Source organism: Malania oleifera, chromosome 3 (assembly GCF_029873635.1).
Source record: "Malania oleifera isolate guangnan ecotype guangnan chromosome 3, ASM2987363v1, whole genome shotgun sequence".
NCBI lineage: Eukaryota > Viridiplantae > Streptophyta > Magnoliopsida > Santalales > Ximeniaceae > Malania > Malania oleifera.
The window spans coordinates 13736701-13762096 of NC_080419.1; the positions used below are offsets into that span (position 1 = coordinate 13736701).

A 25396-nucleotide genomic window follows, 5' to 3' on the forward strand; every position below is an offset into this window, starting at 1 on the left:
CTAATTTTCCAATGTGGGACAAACTCACAAGTGGAATTCTCAACAATCTCCCCCTCACTTGTGAGTTCCAACTGCTCCCCCTTGAATGGAAATCATCTCCCTTATGAGAGTAAGCTCAATTCCCTAACAGATGCTCAAGTGGGCCTTACCACTGGTCCCTTATATGCCTCGAATTGCATTTCACGTGCTTCCGAACCAATCCTACCTCTGACGTCTTGACCCTATTCAAATCCATTCCCAGGCTAGATGATCCTTATAGGCTTCGGTCACACACTTGATCCTCCAACTATTAGCATGTCAGGAGAACTAACTTCATGTCTCGACTTTTACGATATCACTCACCCAGAGTTACGAACCGTCGGCTTTGATACCACTTGTTAGGACCGGAGAAGCCTATGTGTGGGCTTGATACACATGGGTGAACACCAACTTGACCCAAAAGCTTAAGCCTATTGGATCTTGGGCCCAACCATGTATATAAGCACCCATCATCCACTCTAATTTTCCAATGTGGGGCAAATTCACAAGTGAAATCCTCAATAAGTTCCTTATCCGTGAGGCAGAGAAGATGCTTTTAAGCTTTTTTCATGTCTTTTTCTAGTTGGAATCTCCACAACATTACTCTCAAACTTGAAAGAGGCTTTGGCTTTTCTCCATTGCCGTGGAAAAAATATCAACCACAACTCAAGACAAGAAAACAGAGACCTTGGCCCCCAGGGCGTGATTCAGTTGGTTGAGTGAATTCTGGGAGTGCCTCTCACGAGGTCAATGGGTTTCCGCCTCCCGGGTTCGATTCAGCTGTTGGGCTCTTGAATATTTACCCTCTCTGTGGGTTGTGGGGCCAGCCACACAGGGCGTGGGATTAGTCACAGACCGTAAAACGAACGTGGACACCCTGGACGTACCTAAAAAAGAAAACAGAGACCTTGCACTTTTCTCCTTGCTTTTAATTCCTTGCTTCAAACATCAAATCCCACTTTGATTTTCACCTACTTCAAGAAAATTTCTATCTAAATCTCCCTTTTTTCAAACATCAAAATCCCATCTAAATTCAACACACCCCCTCTCTTTGTTGCTAGCAGAAAATCAAGCAGAACCTCAGCGGGGCAAGAAAGACACTGCAGTTTTATTCTCAATAAAAGGTTTGCTGGCGGTCGGTGACCGGAGTGCTCTACTCTATTTTTCTCTTTTCTGGGTGAAAAACTCACTAGGCTGTTTGAACAAAAAAAGCCAGCAATAGTGAATTTTCAGCGGAGCCTTCTTGGCGAGCATCTTGCTTCGGCGCCGACAAATGGGAACAAGTCGCACCATTCTGATGTCAACGAAACGAACTTCGACACAAACATGGTCGTCGTCCTCGCCGCCAGTAAAGATGAGGAGTAAACCCACTTCTGCAACTCCTGCCAGAGAAATGTTGTAGTGGGAAGGTACAAATCTCGCTACATGAAGTAGCAAGATTTGAGGATTTGCACAACTCGCTCTAGCAAGGTTTACCCGCCTACTACCTTATTGTTTAAATCAAATAGCGAGATTACCAGAGTGTCAATGAGGAAATAATTTTCCAAAATAGAGTATTATTTAATATATTATTATAAAATAATAATAAATTAGGATAAAAAGAAAATGAGTCACCGATAGTCACACAATTACGTATTCATGAGGGTTGAAAACCCTGCCAAAATTTTGGCTTGCCCTAATGGAGAAGGCTACTCAAATGAAACATAATGTTTCCCATCAAACATAGAAGAAACAGCATTAATATTTTATCTACAAGAGAGTTGCAATCTAAGAATTTTGTGCTGTACATTCTTTGAAAATATCCGCTGGTAAACTGAAATTTTTTTATCGATGTTCATGTCTGTCATATTGGCAATCAAATCATACATAAAATTAAGAAAAATGAGAGCAATTACATGTTATGAACTTACAATTTGTACACGATATGCTAAGAAATGGCACTACTTCTAAATTATCAAAATAAATTGGAAGTGGCAGATCGCCAAAAATATCACTTCAACTTTCTGTTGCCCAGGAGCTGCTGAAAAAAAAAAAAAAAAAAAGGAAGCCTAAACCCACAGCTAAAGCTATACCTGAAATCCCAAGCTACAATCTTGCTATGTGAAGGCGCAACTAAATCATGCTTAGCCTAGTTATACCAATCAAAGCCACCCATTTCCTCTGCCACTTGTATTTGGCCCCCTGGCATCAGACGTCGAACTCGAGGCAAAGCTTGATCTCCTCCTCTTATGAGTCTTCCATGTCAAGATCTCCCCATTCAAGCCGCTTCTGTCGACCCCCTGATTTTCAGGTTTGTCAAAAGACTTGGACAACTTGGGGGCTGACCCAAACGTATCCACACTTGTGCCCTCACTTGTAACGGATGCATTTTCATGTCTGGATTCTGAAACTTTTTTCTCTGCCCTGGCATTATTATAAGTTGATTCATTGCCCTCAGAGAGAATGTGCTCCCTTCTCTTTCCTTTAATCGAAAACTTTGCCACACTTTCTCCATTTTCCATAGCCTTCAGCCACTGAGAATCACTAAGTGTGTCGCCATACACCACCTCTTTTCTTCGTCGCTTTCCAGTGAGGTTGCCAATTTCATGTTCAAAACTTTTGGTTTGATCTTCATTATCAGGTGCAGAATAGGCCCAGTCAGGTACCTCATGCTCTTCCATGAGACGAGATTTGTAGTTCTCCTTTTGCCGTCTCTCCTCATCCATTTTCTCAAACAACCAAAACTCTTCTTCTGATCGAGCTGCAAGGCGATTAATCTCTCTCTCACTAGGCACGTCTGTTCCAAGTGAGCTTGTGCCTTTACGCATTATCTCCTCCAACATCTCTCTTCTATCTTGAGCTGTGCAAACAAAGATGAATTGCCTTAATAAAAAGACAAAAGAAGATGAACTGCCTCACTAAAAAGATAAAAAGTGACATTGGGCAGGGAGGACTGGAGGAGCAAAACAGTGTTCATTTTAAATATGCAATGGATAGCAATCAAGACAGGACAGAGAATCATGCTTTTCTGCTAGCAAAACCTCCTGACAGCTGAGGCCAAATATTTGCCCCATGGGTTCCTAATGAGCTGACATCTTGTAGTTTGAAAAACAATCACGACAATTTATACACGTAAATATTCATGTTCCTTTTATCAGTTAGCAGGAAGCTGCAAACCTGTCAGTGCCTGTTAATCCACTTGCTTTGTGGCAACAATGAACAAACGCAAACCATTTCTTTTTTATTTCCAAAAAATAAGCACATGCATGAATTCGATATCATGACAAACCTGTGGAAGTTGTGTTGAACAGACCCGCCTGGATGACCTTGGCATCGATGCCCATCTTCTGTTTTGCACGCTCCAAGATTACCTCTTCAATTGATCCAACACTAACCAGCACAAAAACCCTCACTTCCTTTTTCTGCCCGATACGATGGGCCCTATCCTCTGCCTGTTGGTCCATTTGAGGGTTCCAATCGCTGTCAAAGATTATAACAGTATCTGCTGTTTGTAAGTTTAGACCTAGACCCCCAGCACGAGTGCTCAAAAGAAACATGAAGAAGGGAGAGTCTGGTGCATTGAATTGTGCTAGTAAAGAACCTCTTTCCTCAGTTTTGGTGGATCCATCCAGTCTAAGATACTTGAAATCATGAATTTGCAAATAGATCTCAAGAATGTCCATAAGTCGAGTCATTTGAGAGAAAAGAAGGATTCTATGCCCAGATCTGCGGAGTTTTGGGAGTAGACGATCAAGCAGCTCAAATTTGCCTGATGCCCTTACAATCTCCTCCTTGCGCCACATATTATATTCTCCCACAAACAGGTATGGGTGGTTACAACACTTTCTGAGCTGCATTGACAGGTTCTGTAAACTCCTGGATTTTTTCCCAGATCCTGCAAATTGTGTACTTGTCAATGAAAATGGAATAACATAACAGGATGTTTTAAAACACGATTTTGATCACATGAAAACAATATAATAATATCCAAATTCTATTGTGTTAAATGAAATGAAATTGACATTAATAACACAAAAAATTCATGAATATCCAATTCAAAAAAGATTAAAGGAAACCAAAACACAGTTAAGCTTCCATTTCACTATACAAAATGCTCAAAATGTCATTTGTCAGGGTAATATTTATGCTAAAATTCTTCAAACAAGGACCAATCCCCAAGAAAATTAGTATTTCAAGAGGACAAGTTCCATTGTGAAACATAGTTTTCATTTTCATTTTTTTTTCCAAAAAATTACAAAACAGCCACCTTGTTTTCCAATTTTCCAACAATTGCATAGAAAACTTGGAAAACAACAAAAAGATGTTTTACGACCTTTTTAATCAGATGTTGGAGAACTAGAAAAGCTAGTGGTAGTTCTTATTTCAAAAATTGGAAATGGAAAAATAAAACTCCTTGGAAAACAATTAGAAAAAAAAGTTCTATCAACCTTCTTATGAAAGGGCAGTCGTAGTTTTGTAATTATTTCAAAAATTGCAAATGGAAACTAAAAATTATTTTCCACTACTAAACAGGCACTCACATTCTTCACATGCAAACAGGCATGCAAGTGCATACAGACATGCCCACACAAGCGCTTTACGCAAATGTCATGTCTAGACCACATTCAAGATCGTCCATGATTCAGGCAAGTCCAGTATTTGAATGAAGTCACAACTAAATTTTATAGATCAGGTTACATCAGAGAAAACACCAAAAAACAAGCAAACAAACAAAGGCACAGCACAAAGCTATAGGGAAGAATCCACATACCAGTACCCGACCCTACTCTGCCCAAGTCTGTAACTTGCTGATAATATACCCTCTGCCATGCTGACATATCACATTTCAGTATGACCTGGGTTTTTCCGGGTAGGTACTTCTCCACCTCATCTTTCTTCCTCCTCAATATGAATGGCCTTATAACCTGGGAAATGAGAAGTTGCATTAAAAATTGACAGTAAATGAAAATAATAAGATGACAAACATATTAACAGCCAACACTGACATGATGCAGACGACGAATAATCAATAACTCTTCTTCATCAGTAAGAGAAACATCACTGCGATCTGCAAATGGTGCATTGAACCATTCCTCGAAATTCTGAACTGAATTAAAAATGTGTGGGAGAAGAAAATTTAGCAAGGACCACAGTTCCTGTAAACTGTTTTGTATTGGGGTACCAGTTAAGAGAAGTCTACGCCGAACACGATAGCTACATACAAAAACAAAGTAACAAAAAGCACATTTAGTTTTTTCTGCAAAAAAATATATATAAAAAATGTCTTGGAAAGACCAAGGAAATTAAAGAAACAAGTTGCACAGGGGCAAGAGAAAACTTCACAAGTGCTATAGGACACAGTACATACTATAGAACTCAGGTGACTTCAAACGTCACCTTCAGAGAGAGCGAATGAATTATGACATACCAATGAGACTGTCAATGCAGATGAAGAATGATGCAGTAGGTCAACTTTTTGTTTGCCATGAAAAATGCAAAGAAGCAACTAACAAGTTCAAATACTGCAAGAAGATGAACTAAATTGATTTTAAAAAGGAGAAAATTATTTACAAGAAAAATATCCTTTTCAAATCAACTTGGGGAAAAAAAGAAAGATGAAAGCTGACTGAAGAAAACTAGAGGTAATCATCAGAATCCAGCTGTAACATTGCATAGACATGCTAGAGATAATTACACCTTTATCCATTAAAAAAATATAAATTGTCTATTCTTTCTTGCTTAAAGAAACAATACTCCATTCAAAAATCCAACCAGATGCATCAACAGAGTGCAGAATAAATAATATCAGGCACTGATTCCCAAATTTAAGCAATTACACATGGATATGGGTTTGGCGACATTTACTACGAATTCTACAAGTAGAAAAAAAGAGAGTATTTTTATGAGTTAAGACCCTATTTAGCACCACCTAAAAAAAATGCTTATAGCACTTATTACTTAAAACAAGTGTTTGTGCACGGTAAGTGTCGTTTGGCACATTGAAAAAAAAAGTGCTTTTATATATAGCACTTAAAAAAAATTATTATTTTTAGTGGATTCAAATATTCAACGAATAATCTATTACGACTCAGGGCACTTTTTATGAGTGCTATTGTTATCACACGGTGGGAGATTGACAATAGAAGATATACCTACTAAGAAGATTAGTAGAAAAGTTTAGAGAAAAGAAGAGGGATTTGCATATGTTTTTATTGACTTAGAAAAAGCATTTGATAGAGTACCTAGGGAAGTTCTATGGTGAATTTTAGAAAAGAGGAATAGCACCTAGTGTTATGATTGCAGAAGGAGAATCTAGAGAATTTCCAATCACAATAGGTGTACATCAAGGTTCAACTTTGAGGCCCTATCTATTTGCTTTAGTGATTGATGAACTTTCTAGGAATAGCCTAAATGAGATCTCATGGTGTATTTTTTTTTTTTTTTTTTAAAAAGGTGTATGTTATTTGCAGATGATATTATTTTGATTGATGTGCGTAAGATTAGGGTAGAATCTAAGTTAAAACTTTGGAGAACAACCTTAGAGTCTAGAGGTTTTAGGATAAGTATAAATAAGACAAAATATATGAAATGTAATTTCAACCATGTAAGGAGGAATATTGAAGACAAGATTAAACTTGAAAATCAAGAAATAAACACAAATAGATTTCAGTATCTTGGAACTATTATGCAAGTGGAGGGGGAAATTGAAGAGGATGTAGCACATAGTGTCAAAGTAGGTTGGGTAAAATTAAGGAGTGCATCAGGTGTGCAATGCAATCGTAGAATATCATTAAAATTAAAAGGAAACTTCTATAGGACGACTATAAGACCAGCCATGCTTTATGAATTAGAATAGTGAACAACTAAGAAACAATACACTCAAAAAGTAAAAGTGGTTGAAATGCGCATGCTAAGGTGGATGAGTGGCATAACATTAAGGGATAAATTAAGGAATGAACATATTTGCATTAAGTTAGACATAGCACTGGTAGAAGATATGACAAAGGAGGAGCAACTTAGATGGTTTCGGCATTTGAAATGTAGGACAAGTAGTGCACCAGAGAGGGCGAGCTAGTCATTATAAATAATACAATAAGAGGGGATAGACCTAAAACAACTTGGAATGAGGTAGTAAGGTAGGTTTTGATAGCTTTTAAGTTGTCAAAAAAAACGCCCTTGATTGCGTGAATTGGCGGAAAAAGATTCATATAACTGACCCACATAAAGGGACTTAAGGCTTGTTCTAGTCGTCGTTATCACAGTGACATACTCGTAATTTTGTTCAATTGGACTCAACTTGAGAAAACTTTTTATTTTAAGAATAAATTATTATCTTTTGTAGAAGTGTTTTAGCCTATTTTTTATGCTCCATGAACTAGTAGTCACTAAGATGCAGTTTGGATTTTAAGGTATCTCAAAAAAGTGAACTAAAATTGCGGTATGTTCTATATGATCAAGGTATTCAAGATTTAAGGTCATATCACTGCAGATTCGGCTAGATCTCCAGACGATAGTAGATCCATTGCTTGATATTGCATATTGGTTAGTTGTAAACAAACTGCTGTTGCTAGATCAACTGCTGAGGCTGAATGGAGAGCTATGGCACACTAGAAGTGAGTTGATTTGGTTGAAGCACTAGAAGAACTTAGTTTTTTGAAGTGGTCACAGCCTTTGAATCTTATACATGATTACCAAGCAGCTGTCTATATTGTATCTACTCTGGAATTCCATGAGTGAACCAACTTCAAGTGAGGCAGACTATGTGAGTTGATTTGGCTAAAGCACTAGAAGAACTTGGTTTTATGCAGTTACAGCCTTTGAATCTTATACATGATTATCACGTAGCTGTTTATATTGTATCTACACTGTAATTCCACGAGTGAACCAAGTTCAAGCAAGGCAGACTATCAGTTTATTCAAGAGAAGCTCTTAAAAAATGTGATTCATACAGAGTCAGTGGTATCAAAGGATTGAGTAGCAGATTTTTTACCGAACCTTTGGGGAGGGGAGTTTTATAGTGACTTATATATTTGTAACAATTTGATAAGCATGATATATATGCTCCAAGTTGAGGGGAGTGTTAAGTGAGTTAAGGTTATATTTGTCATTTTCATAAATAAAAGTGAAGTTGACCTTAGGGTGCTGTGATGTTATCTCTCTTGCATGTACATATAAACTTTCTCCTCTCCTCTCTCTCCCTCTCTGTCTCTCTCCTCTAATAGCATATCTCTCTTCCTCTCTCTCACCAATAAATTCTCTCTTCCCATAATGTCATGAGCTAAGCTTGCTCAGGGCATTATGCTTGCCTATGACCGCTTGTCTTGTGTGCTTGGGATGGGTTTCCATCATGTAAATACTAGTGTAGGGTTATTTTCTGCTAGTAGTGTCTTTGTATGCCAAATAAGGCAGTATGACTCCTCGATCACTTTGATGTTTCCTAGTGCTAGAGTGGCAATGGCCTAGAAAGCTCTCTAGGGAGGGTGAGTGTTCAATAGTCATTGTAAAACTCACTAGCTATTGTCAACGTGTTTAGCCTGCTTGCCTCCCACGCTAAACACACGATGTCAACGGAGGTGTTGTTAATGAATTTCGTAGATTCAATGTTTACTGCTTGCTTGCCACTGCTTTCATGAATACTTACTATTTCCGCTGCCATTTGATTAGATGCTAATGAAAGTATTTCGTGGATGAAAGTTGGTAAACGATAGGCTGACTAGTTAAACAAGAGTGCTTTACCTAGCACCGCACGGCCCTTTCACAACGGTGTGAAAATAGTCAGACCGTGACACTTGGTATCAGAGCCAAGGCTCAGTTGCTACGAGAATTTAGTTACCTTCATTGTGGGATTTGGATAGCTTTGGTAAGTGACCATGGCACCAAACAATGCTGAGAGGATCAGCGTGCTGGAAGCACAGGTTGAGGCAACAACCAATATTGTGGCCGCAAAGGTGGCCTAGATGAGAGAACTTGTTGATGAAGTGATGGGATCACAAAAGCATCAAGCAAGTTTGCTAGGTGAGATGTCAGAGGACTTTCACCATACAGTGGAAAATTTGCAATCTCAGATGGTGGATCTAGATGCAAAGCTGAATCTGATGGTTCTTGCTATGGGCAACTCCAACACTCCGGGAGTTAGCAAGACCAAGGAACCAAAACCCAGGACGAATGGGGGTGCCCAAGATGCCAAGGAGTTAGAGAACTTCTTGTTTGATGTGGAGCAGCACTTTCGCGCTGTGAGGATGGCCTCAGAACAAGCAAAGGCGGATATTGCGACCATGTACTTGGTTGGTGATGCCAAACTGTGGTGGCGTACCAAGTATAAAGAAATTGAAAATGGAAGTTGTGTAATCGATAGTTGGGCAAACTTAAAGAGAGAGCTCAAGCCCCAATTCTTTCCTAAGAATGAGTATAATGCAAGGAGAAAGCTGAGAGATCTCAAGCATACGGGGTCAATCAGGGAATATGTGAAACAATTTTCTGCTTTGATGTTGGATATTCGGGATATGTCAGAGAAGGACAAGTTGTTCTATTTTCTAAAGGGGATGAAACCGTGGGCAAGAATTGAACTTCATAGGCAAAGGGTTTAAAACTTGTCAACAGCACAAGCTGCTGCAGAACGCTTGACTGACTACGCTGGTGATGATAACGCTCGTCCAAACGGTTTGGCGGAGAGGGAAACAGTGGAAAGTCTTTCAAAAAAGGCAAACCCAAGAGTGGGGGAGCCGACTCTAAATCATCAACCTCAAAGGAAGTTTCGTCGTCTTCAGGGTTCAACACACCCAATGGAAAGGGGAAGAGTAAAATTTTGTGCTACTTGTGTGGAGGACCTCACAGAGTGAGTGAGTGTAACACAAGGGATTACTCAATGCCTTACAAGCTTCCACTTTGGGAAAAGTGGTGGAAAGCGAGGAGGAAAAGGATGATGCCCTGAGGGTAGGTTCAATGCGGTTGGTAAGCGCATTGGAAAAGCAGGCGAAAGCACCAAAAGTTACACGAGCAAGAGGGTTAATGTTTATGGACTTGAGGATAAATGGGAAGAGTACCCGCGCTATGGTGGATACAGGGGCTACTCATAATTTTGTTTCGTAGTTGGAAGCATGGAGACTCAACTTATCCTTAGAGAAGGATACCGGACGCATGAAAATTGTTAATTCTGTAGCCCACCCTACTCTGGGAGTAGCCAAGCAAGTGACTGTAAAGCTTGGACAGTGGGAAGGTCATGCGAATTTCACAGCGGTGCCATTGGATGACTTTCCAGTCATTCTAGGAATGGGGTTCCTAAGGGGGAAGAGGGCAGTGCTGATGCCTTCGGCTGGTTCCTTGTGTCTGATGGGAGATCACTTGTATATGGTGCAAGTCGTTGCAACGAAAGGAGACGACGGGAAGTCCCTTTCATCCATACAACTCAATGAGGGAATGGGTCAGGGTAAGCAGACACGTCTAGCCACGGTGGTGGTAGACAAAGAAGTAGGCTAAGAGCTGGAGCCTATGACCATCCAAGCGGTGTTGGATGAGGATAAGGAGGTGTTTCCAAATAAGATGCCTCACAATTTGCTTTCACGACGAACTGTGGAACATGAGATCGAGTTGTTGCCATAAGTGGAACCACCTGAAAGGGCCATGTTGTATGGAGCCTCCAGAGATAGTAGAGTTGGGGAAATAGCTTGATAAATTGGAAGCAGGAAGTGTTTGCCCTTCCAAAGCACCGTTGGGAGCATTGATGTTGTTTCAAAGGAAACATGAAGAGCATCCGGAAGGTGTTCAACAGGCTAAGGGGAAACAATCTGTATGTGAAGAAAGGGAAGTTCTCTTTCACTCAATGGAGCAACAAATTCCTTGGTCATGTGGTTGAACAAGGTCGTATTCGGAGGCGTCTAGAGAAGGTAAGGATGATTCAAGAATGGAAGATCCCTACAAAAGTGAAGGAGTTGCGTTCCTTTCTTGGCCTTACTATATATTGTAGGAAATTCATATTCGCGGAGAATGACTCCAATGACAGGACTACTAGGGAGGTATTGTTGGCTGCACACGCTGGATGATGTGGTTGATTATACCAGAACTTGTCTCACTTGCCAACAAGACAAGGGGGAGCGGAAGAAGTATGGTACTTTCATGGCCGCACCAAAGTACTATTCGGCAAAGGAGACGACACAATTGTTCCTTGTGACTGTTGTGAAACATTGGGGTATTCCCCAAGTTATTATTTGTGACCGAGACTTAATGTTCACTGACAACTTCTTGACAGAACTTTTCATGATATTCAGGTCACATCTTGACATCTCTTTGAGTTACCACCGATAGATAGACGGACAGATGAAGAGATTCAGAGAGCTACTAGAAGAGTACTAGGGCTATTTTGTCAACGACAACCAGGAGAATGGCGTGCAACTACTTGATGTGGCTCCGTTCTGTGGCAATGCCCAAAGGAGCTCAAGAACCAATAAGAGCCCTTTTGAGCTTGTTACATGCCAGCAGCCGCTGTTACCTCACACAGTGGGCGAGCCGTACAGACGAAAGAGTCCCAGGGTGTACATCTTCACCAGAGAATGGAGATAGAATGCAGAATTTGCCCGAGCCTATCTGGAGAAGTTTCTAAGCAGATGAAGAAGTGGGCAGATCAGGGGAGAAGACCGCAGTTTCATGTCAGGCCTCAAGCCGTGCAACGCCGACACCAATGACCTGAGCAAAAGTTAGTCCAACAGAGCAGAGTTGAAGACAGTGCAACCTGACAAACATGAAGTTGAAGAGATACTTGCAGACAGAAAGTTCATATCCTCAAGGAAGAAGTGGCAAAAGTTCCTAGTGAAGTGGAAATGCCTTGATTACAAAGAAATCAATTGGATTTTTGCGGGAGATATGAAACCATTTGTGGAAAAAGTTGAAGTGTACCTAGCGCCAAAGTCTACAAGGACGTCGACCGCATAAGTGGGGGAGAATGTCACGAGCTAAGCTTGTTCAGAGCATTATGCTTGCCTGTGACCGCTTGTCTCGTGTGCTTAGGATGGGTTTCCATCATGTAAATACTAGCGTAGGGTTATTTTCTGTTAGTAGTGTCTTTTTATGCCAAATAAGGCAATATGACTCCTCGGTCACTTTGATATTTCCTAGTGCTAGAGTGGGAATGGCCTAGAAAGCTCTTTAGGGGAGGGTGAGTGTTCATCAGTCATTGTAAAACTCACTAGCCATTGTCAACGTGTTTAGCCTACTTGCCTCCCTCGCTAAACACACGATGTCAATGGAGGTGTTGTTAATGAATTTCATAGATTCAATGTTTACTGATGGCTTGCCACTGCTTTCTTGAATGCTTACTGTTTCCGCTGCCATTTGATTGAATGCTAATGAAAGTGTTTTGTGGATGAATGTTGGTAAACAATAGTCTAGCTAGTTAAACAAGAGTGCTTTAGCTAGCGGCGCACAACCCTTTCATAACGGTGTGAAAATAGTTGGACTGTGACACATAACCAGCCAACAAAGGGACAAAGAATTGCATCCTAGAGAATCCCATCCCTCTTCCTACATAAAGAGCCTTTCCATGCTTCAATCTCTTGATCAGCCTTCTTAGCTGCTACCCATTTGATGCCCAAAGTCACATAGATCAACTCCATAAAACCTTCGCCCACTTGTAATGTTAAAGAAGATGGTTGCCTGTCTCCTTCGTATCCTAACACAAAAAAACTATTAACTATACACAAACCTCTTTTCATCAAATTATCTTTAGTTAAAAACCTACCCAAAGTTTCCTCTCAAGAGAAATTCTACCCCGTGATTGAAAAGTTTGAAAATTGGCGGGATGGAAACAATGCCTTCTATCCAAAGATGGAAGCTAACTTTGTGTACCCTATCAAACTTAACAATTTACTATGTGTCAATTTTATTCATTCTAGTTTCAATGGTGAAAAGGTTGGAAAATATTCATAAAACATTCCTTTGGAGCACTAGTGAGGAGACCATAGATATAATTTAGTAAGATGGGGGCTTGTAAAGATCCTCTTGACAAAATAGGATAGGGGGTGTTGGATCTTCACATAATGAACAACGATTTGTGTGGGAAGTGGATGTGGAGACTTATGCAGGAAAAAAAACAATCTTTTGAGAACAGAAGTGAGTCAAAATTTTGTTAATCTTTGGTCGGTTAAAGAGAGTTGGAGAACACATGGTTTAGGCCTATGGAAGAATATTAGAAAATAGAAAGTGGTGGATAAATTTCTTCTTTAGATTAGTCTTTGACATCAGGACTGGAATGGAGGAGCAGTGTTCTTTTGACTGGATGTGTGGTGTGGTTAGACAACCCTGAAGGATCAAGATCTAGTTAGTAACCAATCCCAGTGACACAACTAGCAATTGGCTCAGCATGGAAAGGGATGAACTCGTGGGATTTGAGGCTTAGAAGGAATGATGCAGAGATGGGCAAGTATCTGCCTCTTGAATCCCCCTCAAGGTCGTGGGAAAGGAAGGGGGGTTGAGAAAGTAAGATGGACTCTCCCAAAGCCCTGAAGTTTCAAAGTCAAGTCTTATTATTCCAGGTTTCTAAAAGAGAGGAAGGGACCTGAGAAAGATCAATCAAAGCCTCAAAGTAAACAAAATCAACAGAATCATGACAAACCAACCTAGATGCCTCACACATTCTCTAGTGTAAGAAATTAAAATTCCCCGCAATGCACCATGGAACTGCCCAATCATCAGTTGCTCACCTCAATTCCTACCAAAGCTTTTCACTTGAGCCCATCTGAATTCTGTCCTTTGTCTGGTAACCCAATCTAAATCCACAACTCCCACAAAAAAAAAAAAAAAAACACCGAGTACATAATTCTCTAAATTTTCCCTCCCATGGATGGACCGCATAGCACAAGGGGCAAACTCAGAGCTCCTTGAGTTAATTTTTTAAGCCGCTCTCTGCAGGTAGCAGGATGCCACCAATCCAGTAGAATTTCAGCCCTTTCAAAGCTCCATTTCCTCTTAGAGCACCTCCTTAGCATCTTTTGTATTTTTGAACACAAAGGGGACCAATGAGCCATATTCCAAATCTCATTATTTATCCTTCAAAATCTTTATATGTCTCCCCCTTTCTATTACCCAAACTTGTGCACAAAACTCAAAGGTTTCAAACTCAAGCTACAAAATCTTGTGTGTGTGTGTGTGTGAGAGAAAGAGTTCGACGTTCCTCCATAATAAGTAATCCGTTATATGAGCTCGAGTCAATTGACTAGCATCCCATCCAACCAGGTGGGATCTATATTTATTTGCTAACCTAGAGGTCTATAAAAAATACCAAAAAAACCAAAAATAAGGCAAAAACAGAAGTATTTCCATTTCAGTTGCCATTTTCTATTTTCTAAATATTTGGTCTTTGATTTCGTTTCAATAAAAAAAAAACCAAAACACATACATTATTTTTATTTACAATTTTTATTTTTTTATCTTCAGAGATTGTTATATTTATTATTCAGGTTTCAATCATTATGTTAAATTCTTTTAGTATTATTACCTTTAATTTTTCTCAAAATTTTAGGAGAAATATAGCTAAGAGAAGTGAGGAAGGAGCAACACTTTATAGAGGTGGGAGACGCCCACGACCGTCATCCCTGCGTGCCCAGTAGCCTCAGGTACACTAATTAGAGAGGATTAATGTCAGATCCCCAAGGACAAATGATTGATTTAACCATTCAAAGCAGGGGGAATTACCTCCAGACGAGGGTACTGGGCCTCTCCCTCTATAAAAAGCACACCCCTGCCCCTTACCATCATTAGGCCAAGCCCCATTTTGGGCATATTTTGCCTGTTTGTGCTGTTGGCCCATTATAATTGGGCCTCTACTACTTAGCAATCCCAAGAATTTACCAATGTAGTTATAAATTCAAATTTTTTAAAGGGCTATTGGGCTTTTAATTTGAGCCCCTCTTATTTGAGAACTTAAAAAAATCAAGGAAAACAAACCAAACCAATGAACTGACAATCAGTTTTTTTAAAATTAAATTAAAAAATCAGCAGGTTTTATTTATTTATGATTATATTTTTTTAAAAAACTCATCCATTTGGTTGAAAATTTCGGTTTTGGCCAAAACTGAATACACCCTACTACCTCCTCATGCTACTTTTAGACGTTAACCGATCAGGGCAACATTTACCACATTGCCAATACAAAGCCTTTGTAAGTACTTCAAATTTCAAACATGACTTAATTATGAAAAATATATATGCATCCTATCTTTTGGTAAGCAATAACATGATATGATAATTCAAACAAGTGGATTTCCAAAACACTAAACAAGGAAAAAAAATTTCATAAGACTTTAGTTACCAGTTTCAAATTGTTGGCTTACATTTCTTAAATAAAGTCTGTTGGAAATTGCTAGGAACAAATAGATCAAGTTGCATATCTCATAAAGCTACAAAAAACAACAACAATTTGATGGTAATAACATTTTCTTACATAAGCATTACAGCAGAAATATGTCAGAATTTTGGATGTAAAAGGAATCTAGTGACCATGTCAAAAGATCCCAGAAAGTATCATGCAACAGAATTGACAAAGTGACAAACACAAAACACGTAACTGTCCACAGATTCAATAGTATGACGCTATGATGAGAACACCCATAAATCAAATGGGAAAAGAAATGCCATAGTCGCCATAATAATGTTTCTATATATTCTTTGAATGCCACTTCAGGTATTCCTAGTCCAAGTATCCTTGCAGAGGCATTTTCTCCAGTATCTTATAGTTTCTAGGGGTGTTCGTGGTCACTTCTAGTCAGTGTTGGAGGAGATTTTTACACCAAACTGAACATATCAATTCAAAGAAATTTCAGACTAGCACTGACCATATATTCCTAAAACCAAAATTATCAGTTTGAAGAAATTTGATTGGTTTCGGGTCAGTGTTATAAATTCCAACCAAATAGGAATGTAATTTTGAAGAAAATAAAAGTGTTCAACAAGCAACTGATAGAGTTCAATCTCAAATAGCCATGACTACAAGTAGCTAGAATGAACTAAAAGGATCTCCACAGGATCCACTAAGCTCAAATGGTTTTGATCGAATCTCTCAACAACCTTCTCCTTCAAAGTGCTAATGGTGAGAGATCTCCACAGAATCATCCAGCTTTGAAATTAAATGGATCAATTTTAGATGTATGGCAATTGTAAAGTCCAACAAGAGAGAAGATATATTGAATGATAGCCAGCACTGCAGAATAGGAAGGGCTGAATGAAGAGCAGAAAGTGGAAGGCGGGACAAGGAAAAGAAGAAACATTGAAGTATAAAATGGGGGATATAAGAAATGAGTAAAAAGAAAGGGGTTTGGGGAGTCAAAGCCACACCATGCTGGCAATATTGTAATTTAACCGCTAAAGCAAGGAAGCAAAGAGAGTCTGGAGTGTATGAAATATACACACACACACAAATGATTGAGTTAGGAACTTACGACTTAGAAGCAATACGGCCTCACTAGATAAAGAACCAATCACTCGGTTTTCCGATTCTCACAAGCAAGATTTCACCAAATACAGACTGAAACTGCCAAAATTAATTGGTTCCAGTCTATTCAGCCAGTGCGTGCAGTCATGTGAACAACCCTAATAGGCTACTAACTCCTCTCAAGTAGAAGATATTACAAATAAAAGTAATCCTCGAGCAATTAATTTTGACCACCCATTACATCACAATTCTTCCATGTGAACAAGCTTACTGCAATTTGAAAATGAAATTAGTGGAACATTTTAAATGTGCTTGATCAAGAAATGAATATTGGTTCTTAGGGTCTCAAAGGTGCCAAAATCTGGATCTTAGGGATAATATGAATGTGGTACCCAAATAACAAACAGTAACAAGCAGAATAAAAATAGCTATCCAAGGAGACAAACATGGTCTGATATAAGGAATTCAGACAAATTAGGGAAAAAATAATACACATCATCAATGGTCAGGTGTCCTACACAAGATGAAAAATAATAATCATATAAGCAGAGCCCATATCTTGAAAGTAGCATACCCTGCCTCAAATGTCTTTGCAAGTTCGCAGTCACGATTTTTTAGCCGATGTCCTTCGTCAACAATCATGTAATACCAGTGAATTTTTCTCAAAAAAGCTTTATCTTTCATAATAAGATCATAATGTGTGATCAGCACATTGAATTTCCCCTCTCCTGAGTACTCTTCTCTCATGACCTTTCTCTCATCTAGACGCCCATCATAAAGAATAACTGAAATACTGGATCAGGAAGACCATCTGTAAGTGATTTCAATCTTAACATTGTGATTGTGTGCACATACACATGCTGGTTTTCAAAATGAACATTGTGCATACCTCGGAGCCCACGTTGAGAATTCATTAAACCAGTTTGACAGTACAGCCTTTGGAGCCACGATCAAGTGAGGCCCAGCCACACCCTTGTTCTCCAAGAGATATGCAATCAATGAAATGGTTTGAATTGTCTTCCCTAACCCCATCTCATCCGCTAAGATTCCATTTAAATTGTTATTGAACAAAGAGAGCATCCACTGAAGTCCTTCTAGCTGGTATGTTCTTAACTCTCCACCTTGAAGCATGGACGGCTGCTCAGTCACCTATAGAATTTGAAATTGAATTAAAATTTTGTTTTTAGTAAGACTAAGAATTTCTAATACAAGATAAGTTCAATGGAACATGCAACTGCAATTCATTAAAATAGCAAACATTTATATGCAAAGGAGTTCAAGCTCACTAGCAAAAAACGCCTAAAGATAAAGGAAGTACAAAAAAATTACTCGGAGTGGGTGGCTCTGCCAGTGGACACAATTTGAGGCACTGAACTAAGACTACTTAATCCATTAAGACAAAAATTAGTTTATTAATCATGATCAACCACAAGTCTACACAATTTTAAATGTTCAATAACCAAAACAACCCAAACATTTCCAGTAGATGGGGAAGTTAATATTAGCAGTTTCAATCCATAATTTCCCTAATAACAACTTCTAGAAGGCATTGACGAGAAGGAAATAAATAAATAAATAAGAGGCCACATCCCCAGTGCACCAAAGATATCCATGATCTTTCCTTAATTTTAACAATTCATATAACATAGTCACAAAGACTGTTCTCATATAGTTGCAAAGACTCTTCCCATATCCTTGTGAAACTTTGCAGTTTATAGTTGCAATAGTTCATCTATGGAGCAGGACAACACATTCAAAAATAAATCACTTACGAGTTGAACATAATGAGTTCCATTAGATCCAGAAAAATAAAATACGACAAAATAAAGTTTTAATCATTACCTTTTCTTGAATTGAATGGATAGCTGAATTATATTGCCGCTGACCTTCAAGCAGATCACCCGTCTTAACTTGGTGATCAAAACCTGCGTCAACTGTGTTTGAATCTTCCGCAGGAAATGGCTCTCCAGGGGTTCCACTCTGTGTACCAGACAACTCAGGCAAATCAGCTTCTTGCCCTTTCAGAAGTTCAATGCCATCTGTTTCAGCATCTTTTTGGCGTTGAACAGCAGCACCCAGACGGACAAGAAGCTCATTTGTTTTTCCAAGAAGCATTGTTAATCTTTCATTCTTACTCTCCTCCACCATTTTCAAATATGCTTCTTGATCATCGGCTTTCAAAGCTTGGAACCTCAATTTCTCTGCCCGAGAAACACGTTGCCTTTGCCTTCCATGCCATGCCTGTTAAAAGAGACACATTGAATGATTCCAGCCTCAGTAAAGTTGTTGAAGCAAATGCAATGCATGTTTACACACTATGCACGACACCATAAATTATCCCATAGAAGAGATATAGCATGGTGGATCGTGCATTAAAATTTTAAAAGACTAGTATTTTACCTTTGTAATACTGTTTTATCCTATCTAAATCTTTGCTTTTTTAATGCTACCATTTGAACCTTAAAACAAAATCCACAATGATAAAAAAGCATGCACCTAGAATTGGCCTATTTTATTTTATTTTATTTTTTTAATTTTTTTTTTTTGTTTTCTAAAAGAAACAAAACAAAAGCATCCCGTTGCCTGAATAGTAACATACATGGCAATTTCTAGATTGACCTACATTAGCCTGAACTTGGTGCCTTCTGTTTCAGGAACAGCAATGGGATAGCATACAAAACATGCTATAAAATGTGGAACATTAGGGGTATACTAAACTAATGGTGAAAATTGAGTAAATAGATTAATAATGACCAAAAAATAAAAGCTGCTGAGATGCGAATGTTAAGGTGGATGAGTAGTTTAATATTAAAAGATAAAGTAAGAAATGAACATATACATAATAATTTAGACATAGCACCAGTTGAAAATAAGATAAGGGAGGGGCAGCTTAGATGGTTTGGGCATTTGAAACGCAAGCCTAGTAGAGCATCTGTAAGGAGACGTGAGTTGGTTATTGTGTCTAGCATGAAAAGGGGTAGGGGAAGGCCTAAAATAACTTGGAATGAGGTAGTAAGGAAGAATTTAATATCCCTTAATCTAATAGAGGAAAACACTCTTGATCGGGTGAATGATTCATGTAGCCGACCCACCTAGTGGGACTTAAGGCTTGTTGTTGTTGTTGTTGTTGTAGATTAATAATGACCAAAAATATGATTATCCACTTTTACTAAATAATAAGAAAAATATCTTTCAGCCAGAATATGCTGAAGTAAAACTTCAGACTGCTCTATTTCGCATTCCAGGGCATAAAGGTACCATGTTTCGGAACATTTGTGCCAATTTACAGATCCCAAGGGTGTTGCTATTCCTAGTACATAAGATTGACATCAGGTTCTGAGAATTCCAAATATGTGCCCATGCACTTGGGAAACATTTTAAAAATATTGGTAGAACTAAGAAATTTTTAACCAGAATCATTTATTGAACTCATGGGGAAACAAGTTTCTCATTATAGTTTTTTGTTTTTTGTTTTTTTGTTTTTAAGTGTTGGTAACTACCAAGCCTTAGAGAACTAGTGCAGCTGAGATAATGAGATAAGTGGCAATAAAAGAAGATATAAAATAAGAAATGACTCAATTGTTTGAAGTTTGAAGTAGCACTAATTGCAGAGAAAAGAGACAACTGGTTAATATGTTACAGGCATGTACAGCTTTTTTCAGAGTTAAACTTCCATTTATCCATATTTCGAGAAAAAGTATCTCTTGTTTTTCATTCCCATTCCCATAGGAATGAATATGATTCGCATTTCAAACAGGCATGAATACAGCATCTATGGGATAACTTCCGTCTTGAAAGTTATTTGGCATTTTTAGACGATATCTGCAATTCCTCTCGATTTGTAATTCAATACAAAAATCAATTTACTATTAGGAGAAAAGGAAGACCGAGGAGGCCATGGGTTAAGGCAGTAAAAAAAATTAATAAAATTTAATTTAGTAGAAAGGCAGTCCTTAAAGTCAGTTGAATGGAGAGAAAAGATCAATGCAAATAACGAATTTTAAATAGTTAGGATACAGGCTTCGTAGCTGTCTTTGTTATTTTTGTAACAGCAACCAAGCCTTTTGACATTGACTAAAAGTGATTGGTAAAAAATTGGCAAGAATTTCTTCTTTTCTTTCTTGAAGCCACCTTTTTTCCCATTTTTTTAAACCAGAATTCCTCACTAGATACTGTACTAGTCTTCCAGCTTTTCAATTTGATTCCAAACCAAGTCTCCCATCCTACAGATCCTTTATTTTATTAATTGCATTTCCTGCAAGTGTCAGTTTTGCATTCTAGTAACTTTTTGCAAGCCATAAAAAGCAGGCCCAGAGGAGTAGCAAAACCTGAACACCATCATTTCTTTGTTTCCGGCGTTTCAAAGCAGCTTGTACTTGCAATTGGAATTCACGGACTGCATTAAGTAATTCTGCAAAAAATTTCCTTTTCCTGGTCTCCACACGGTTCTTTTCCTCCTCCTCAAACCTGGACAGTCTCTGCAACAAAATATTTTGCGACATCAGCAGCATATCTGAAAGTCATTTTTAACAATTTAAACATTGGCAGCTAAGATGACCTATAACTCATATCTACATTTTTTTTCCCTTTTTATTAAAAAAAAAATGTTGACCTGTAACCATCTTAGTTTTCTTCCCTTCTGAATAGACTTAAGATATCAGAGGCCTAAGATATTTAGAAAAGAAAAATCTTGGACCAGCCATCAAATAGCTAGTGTCATCTCATTTCACAACAAAGCCCATACACCTAAAATCTTCTGATATTGGTTCTGCATAAGTGAAACTTCTAAGCTATAGAAAGAAATGCATGAGTTCTACTAATTTACCTCAGCATCCCGTTTCTTCCTCAGCTGATCATCAGCTTCCACTGCAAAAGCATCCCCCACACCATAAAATGGGCGACGGAACCGCATCATTTCCCAATCAAACAATTGTTTATTAGGATATGCACAATTCACACGAATCCAATGCTCTGAACAGACATCAGAACGAACTTTGCTCTGCAACTCTGCTAGCTGGCAGAAAAAAGTCCTTGCCCAGAAGGGCAGAATCAATGTTATAGCCTAGTAATATGGAAAACCAAATACCAACACACACATGCATGTGAATAGTATAGCTAAACGAAAAGAATAATGTTTCACCAATCATTATTAGTAGAAAAAGCTCCTTAAACTGCATTTATAAGAGTCTGAATATTTATGGAAGACAAAATAGGATACCGCATTATATAGCCAGCTGGCTCAATATTCAGGCTGTATTTCAAAAGTAACATATTAGATACTCAGTGGAATAACTCTGAAAATTCAGAAAAAAAAGTTTATTTTTATTTGGGGAGAAGACCAAAACAAACTAGCAGTTCTATTTCTAAATTTTTAATTTTCTCTCACTTGGCTGAACAGATTCTCATGGCAAGAATTGTTCACAGAGTGCATCCAAATGTTGCCTCAGCTAGTTCATATGACTTGCCATAGACCCACAGTAAAATATAACTATAAAATTCGTATCAATGTAAACACTTAAAAAGATTTCTAAAACCATCTTTAGCATCAATCTTACCTTTAATCCATAAAGTTCAAGCAAGCACTTTGTCTGCAGGTCCTCGCCTCTGCTTGAAGGTAATTCTGTTTAAACATGAATTCACAAGTAATCTGTTCATAACTGTATCCTGAAAAAAAATGATATATCTCTACAAATCTAGTAAAAATCAATGGGTCATATCATACTAAAGAACGCCCCAAGGACACTTGTTAACATTACCATTTTAGGAAATATTCTTTATTCACTGTAGTGGTAATTGCCCTATTCAACGTAAAAACTGGATCAAATGTAAGAATATTTCCTAAAATAGCACTTCAAAAAAGGCTCTTAGGGGATTAGCTAGTAAATTCCAAGATCAATTTGGAAGGACAAAGAATTTCCAATCACATTGTTCAGCATAAATATTAGAAAAATCAAGGGTCCAGATTCACGAAGAATATCTTTCCAATAAAGTATTACTTGGAAGGTACATTAAATTGATTCCATACAGCACCACAGAGAAAAAAAAAATACTCTCATTGTAAGATCAGTGGCACAAATATACAATAAAATAAAATTAACTAGAAACAACAGCTAGACAACTTACAATACCCAACAGTGTTGTAAAAACCAAGTAGGAAATAGGGTAAAGATTACATAAATAATTAAAAAGGGACCATCATCATTCAATGCACTTCTCTAAGTGAGTCGATCAATACCGTACTCATAGTACGATTTTTTTAAAATATGAAACTCCAGCACGCGCTTGAGAGCAGAAAGCCATCCAATAGGCAATCTAAAGGAAAATAAAAAATAAAAAAATCACTGAGCATAAGCTTTAACTTAGCATTTAGAAACTCACCAACTTTCTGATGGTTTACAAACAATGTCAAAATTGAGCTCTGACAAAATATCATGCACAGGTCTTACAACAATATATTAGTGAGCCATTCTTATTCCCTTTATGTTCCACGTGCAAAGCTGAGTATCATTTTTCCATGTTTACAAACCCACAGTAGCTTAACCAAAAAAAAAAAAAAATTCCAACACTTAAAAAATTTGGATTGGGGCTTCAATTAGTTAAAGTAAAGCAATGATAAAATGAGGAAAAGAACAGTGCGTGACCCTTCTTACAAACCAAAAAATTCCATTTTTCCCCAGGCATCAGTGTACCCTGCAAGATAAACTCTATAGCATTTCTCATGAATCAGAGCAAAGAATCATTAGTGATAACTGATAACCAAACAATAAGTTAAATGATCTAGATTTTTTTGCTTCCCTCTGATCATTAGAAGTCTAAAAACAGCATCATCTAATGCAAATGCTATAAAGGTGCAATTCATTCAACACAAGTTTCCCACAACCTATAATCAGTCTTAGGGGGCAATACTCATGAATACTGAAAAAATTAATAAAAATAGAAAATTTCTTTATAGACAAGGAAGACCTTCAAGTTCAGTCAACCGACGCTGAATCTGGCTTTGAAAACGAATTTCCCTTGATTTCAACAATCCAAAACCTGACATGCAATTTGGACGTTGTTTCACCAATGCATCCTCAAGATCCAACATTAAATCCCCTGCTCTAGAAATCTCAGGACCATCCTGCAACATAATTATTATATTAAAATTCCAAATCTAAGTGAGAGATAAATCATAAATATTGTGGTTTCTTTCCCTGCTTATGACCATTTTGCATGGATATCTCATCAGTTGCTACTAACATGAATCTATTTATGAATTGTGTTACCGTTCGTAAGGCAATTTGATAGAGTACGAATTGGCTGTGGCATGAAATAAGGTCGTGGCATTTCTACAACTACGTGTTTCCTTTTCCCTACATCATCAGTAGAGTTGACCAAACGTGTCTTAGACTGTAACATACACACTTCAGTGGACTGCCTGCGTAATCGCCCTATCACTTACGTGTTAGACCCACTTCACAGGCATCCGCAACATCTCTATTTGAAAACCATAAACCCTTAAAAATTGCTTTTCTGCCTCTAAGCTACAGAAAAAATAAAAAAATAAAAAAAGACCTACAAATTATTTTCTCAGCTCATAGGGGCAAAAAGGTACTTTAAACAGCTCTGATCATGCGTTAATGTCTATTAATCAAATTAATGATCAAATCACATTGCAAATTTTTTGCAAGTTAAAGAAGTTAAATGCCAGAATCAAAACAACAAGGACTAGCTGCACCATTTGCCATAAAAATTTGAGAAACACATGCCCTGCTGCGCACATGCGCACACCAGACACAAGGGAATGGAGAAAATGAGAAATAAAAACCCTCCATAGCTGAATTTTCATGCATGCGCACAATCCTTGGAACTACAACAACTAGTAAACAAGCAACGTCTTCTAATTTTTTTTTTTTTTTTTTCAGAAGGCAAATTCGGAACCTAAGCACTAGTATTCCTCAAATCAATCAGATGCATCAGGGACAAGGAAAAGAAACAAAGGAAATCATCAATAACAATTATAGAGCCCTTTTTTTAGGGAAAAATGCTAAAATAAATATCATAGTACAATATTTTTTTTTTGTATGATGGGGATGTCCAAGCCCCTTTGAGGGGCTCTCAGTACATATTAAGACTTAACCCCAAAATTCAACAATACAGGAGACGAAGAAGGGTAAGAAAAGCCAAAGGAAAGCAGAATTTTCAACATACTTGAACCCAAAAAAACACCAATTCACCCATAGAAGCTAAAAAAAAAACCGCAGATTAGGAGGAACAACTCAACCCTAACCATGTGCAACCCCTTACCGACAAAAAGGACAAAAGGGAAGTGATAGAACCATACCGAGACACCGTCGAGGTGGTCCGCGTGGTCAGATCCGGCGAGGGGGCCATCGTCCTGGTCATTGTAGATGGAGAAGACGGTGTGGAGGACGTCGGGAGGGAGGGGGAGGTTACGGGAGAGGAGGTTGAGGGCACAGATCAAGGTTCTGGTCTTCTGTACGTCGTCGAGGGAGGCGGGTGGGTTCTCCGGCTGAGCTCCCATGGCGGGAACCGTATATTAACGGCTATATAATTGGAGAAATTTGAATAAGGGGTTTATGTTAATTTTTGGTGACAAACGGCCCTCTCTCCCCCGCTTTGCTCTTTGCCTTCGCCAAAAACCCTCTCTCTCTAGTAGTTCGAGTATTGGTTCGTTTTCTCTCTCTCTCTCCGATTCTACAAGAACCAGAATAGTGCCGAATTACGGAAAAGTCCTCTTTTTACCGGCTTGGGCACACCTCTACCCACGAAATGACAAAACTGCCCCTTAAATAAATATATATATATTATTTTTTTATAATATTATGTATTATAATTAACTATAATTTATAATTTATCTCTCCTATAAAAAAAGGTACTTGGACTAAATATTTTAAAGGTTAAAATTCAATTTTTAGAATATGACATTCTATTTGTTTAATTTTTCAAAAAAACAAGCAAAGAATTTCTTGACATTTAATT

At 38.1% G+C, this 25396-nt stretch overlaps 1 protein-coding gene across 1 annotated transcript; it reads right to left on the minus strand.

Annotated features, from left to right (window-relative positions):
• Positions 1-1825: 1825 nt before the first annotated feature.
• LOC131152314 (probable ATP-dependent DNA helicase CHR12) lies at positions 1826-25113 on the minus strand. The gene is made up of 12 exons (XM_058104138.1): positions 24738-25113; positions 23378-23534; positions 21970-22034; positions 21240-21428; positions 20743-20892; positions 18257-18655; positions 17304-17563; positions 16989-17207; positions 5004-5211; positions 4769-4922; positions 3287-3892; positions 1826-2857 (listed from the first exon to the last, which is right to left on the minus strand). Exons 1-12 carry the CDS (start codon positions 24936-24938, stop codon positions 2160-2162), a joined length of 3306 nt encoding a protein of 1101 aa, XP_057960121.1. The 5' UTR covers positions 24939-25113; the 3' UTR covers positions 1826-2159.
• Between the last annotated feature and the right edge of the window lie 283 nt (positions 25114-25396).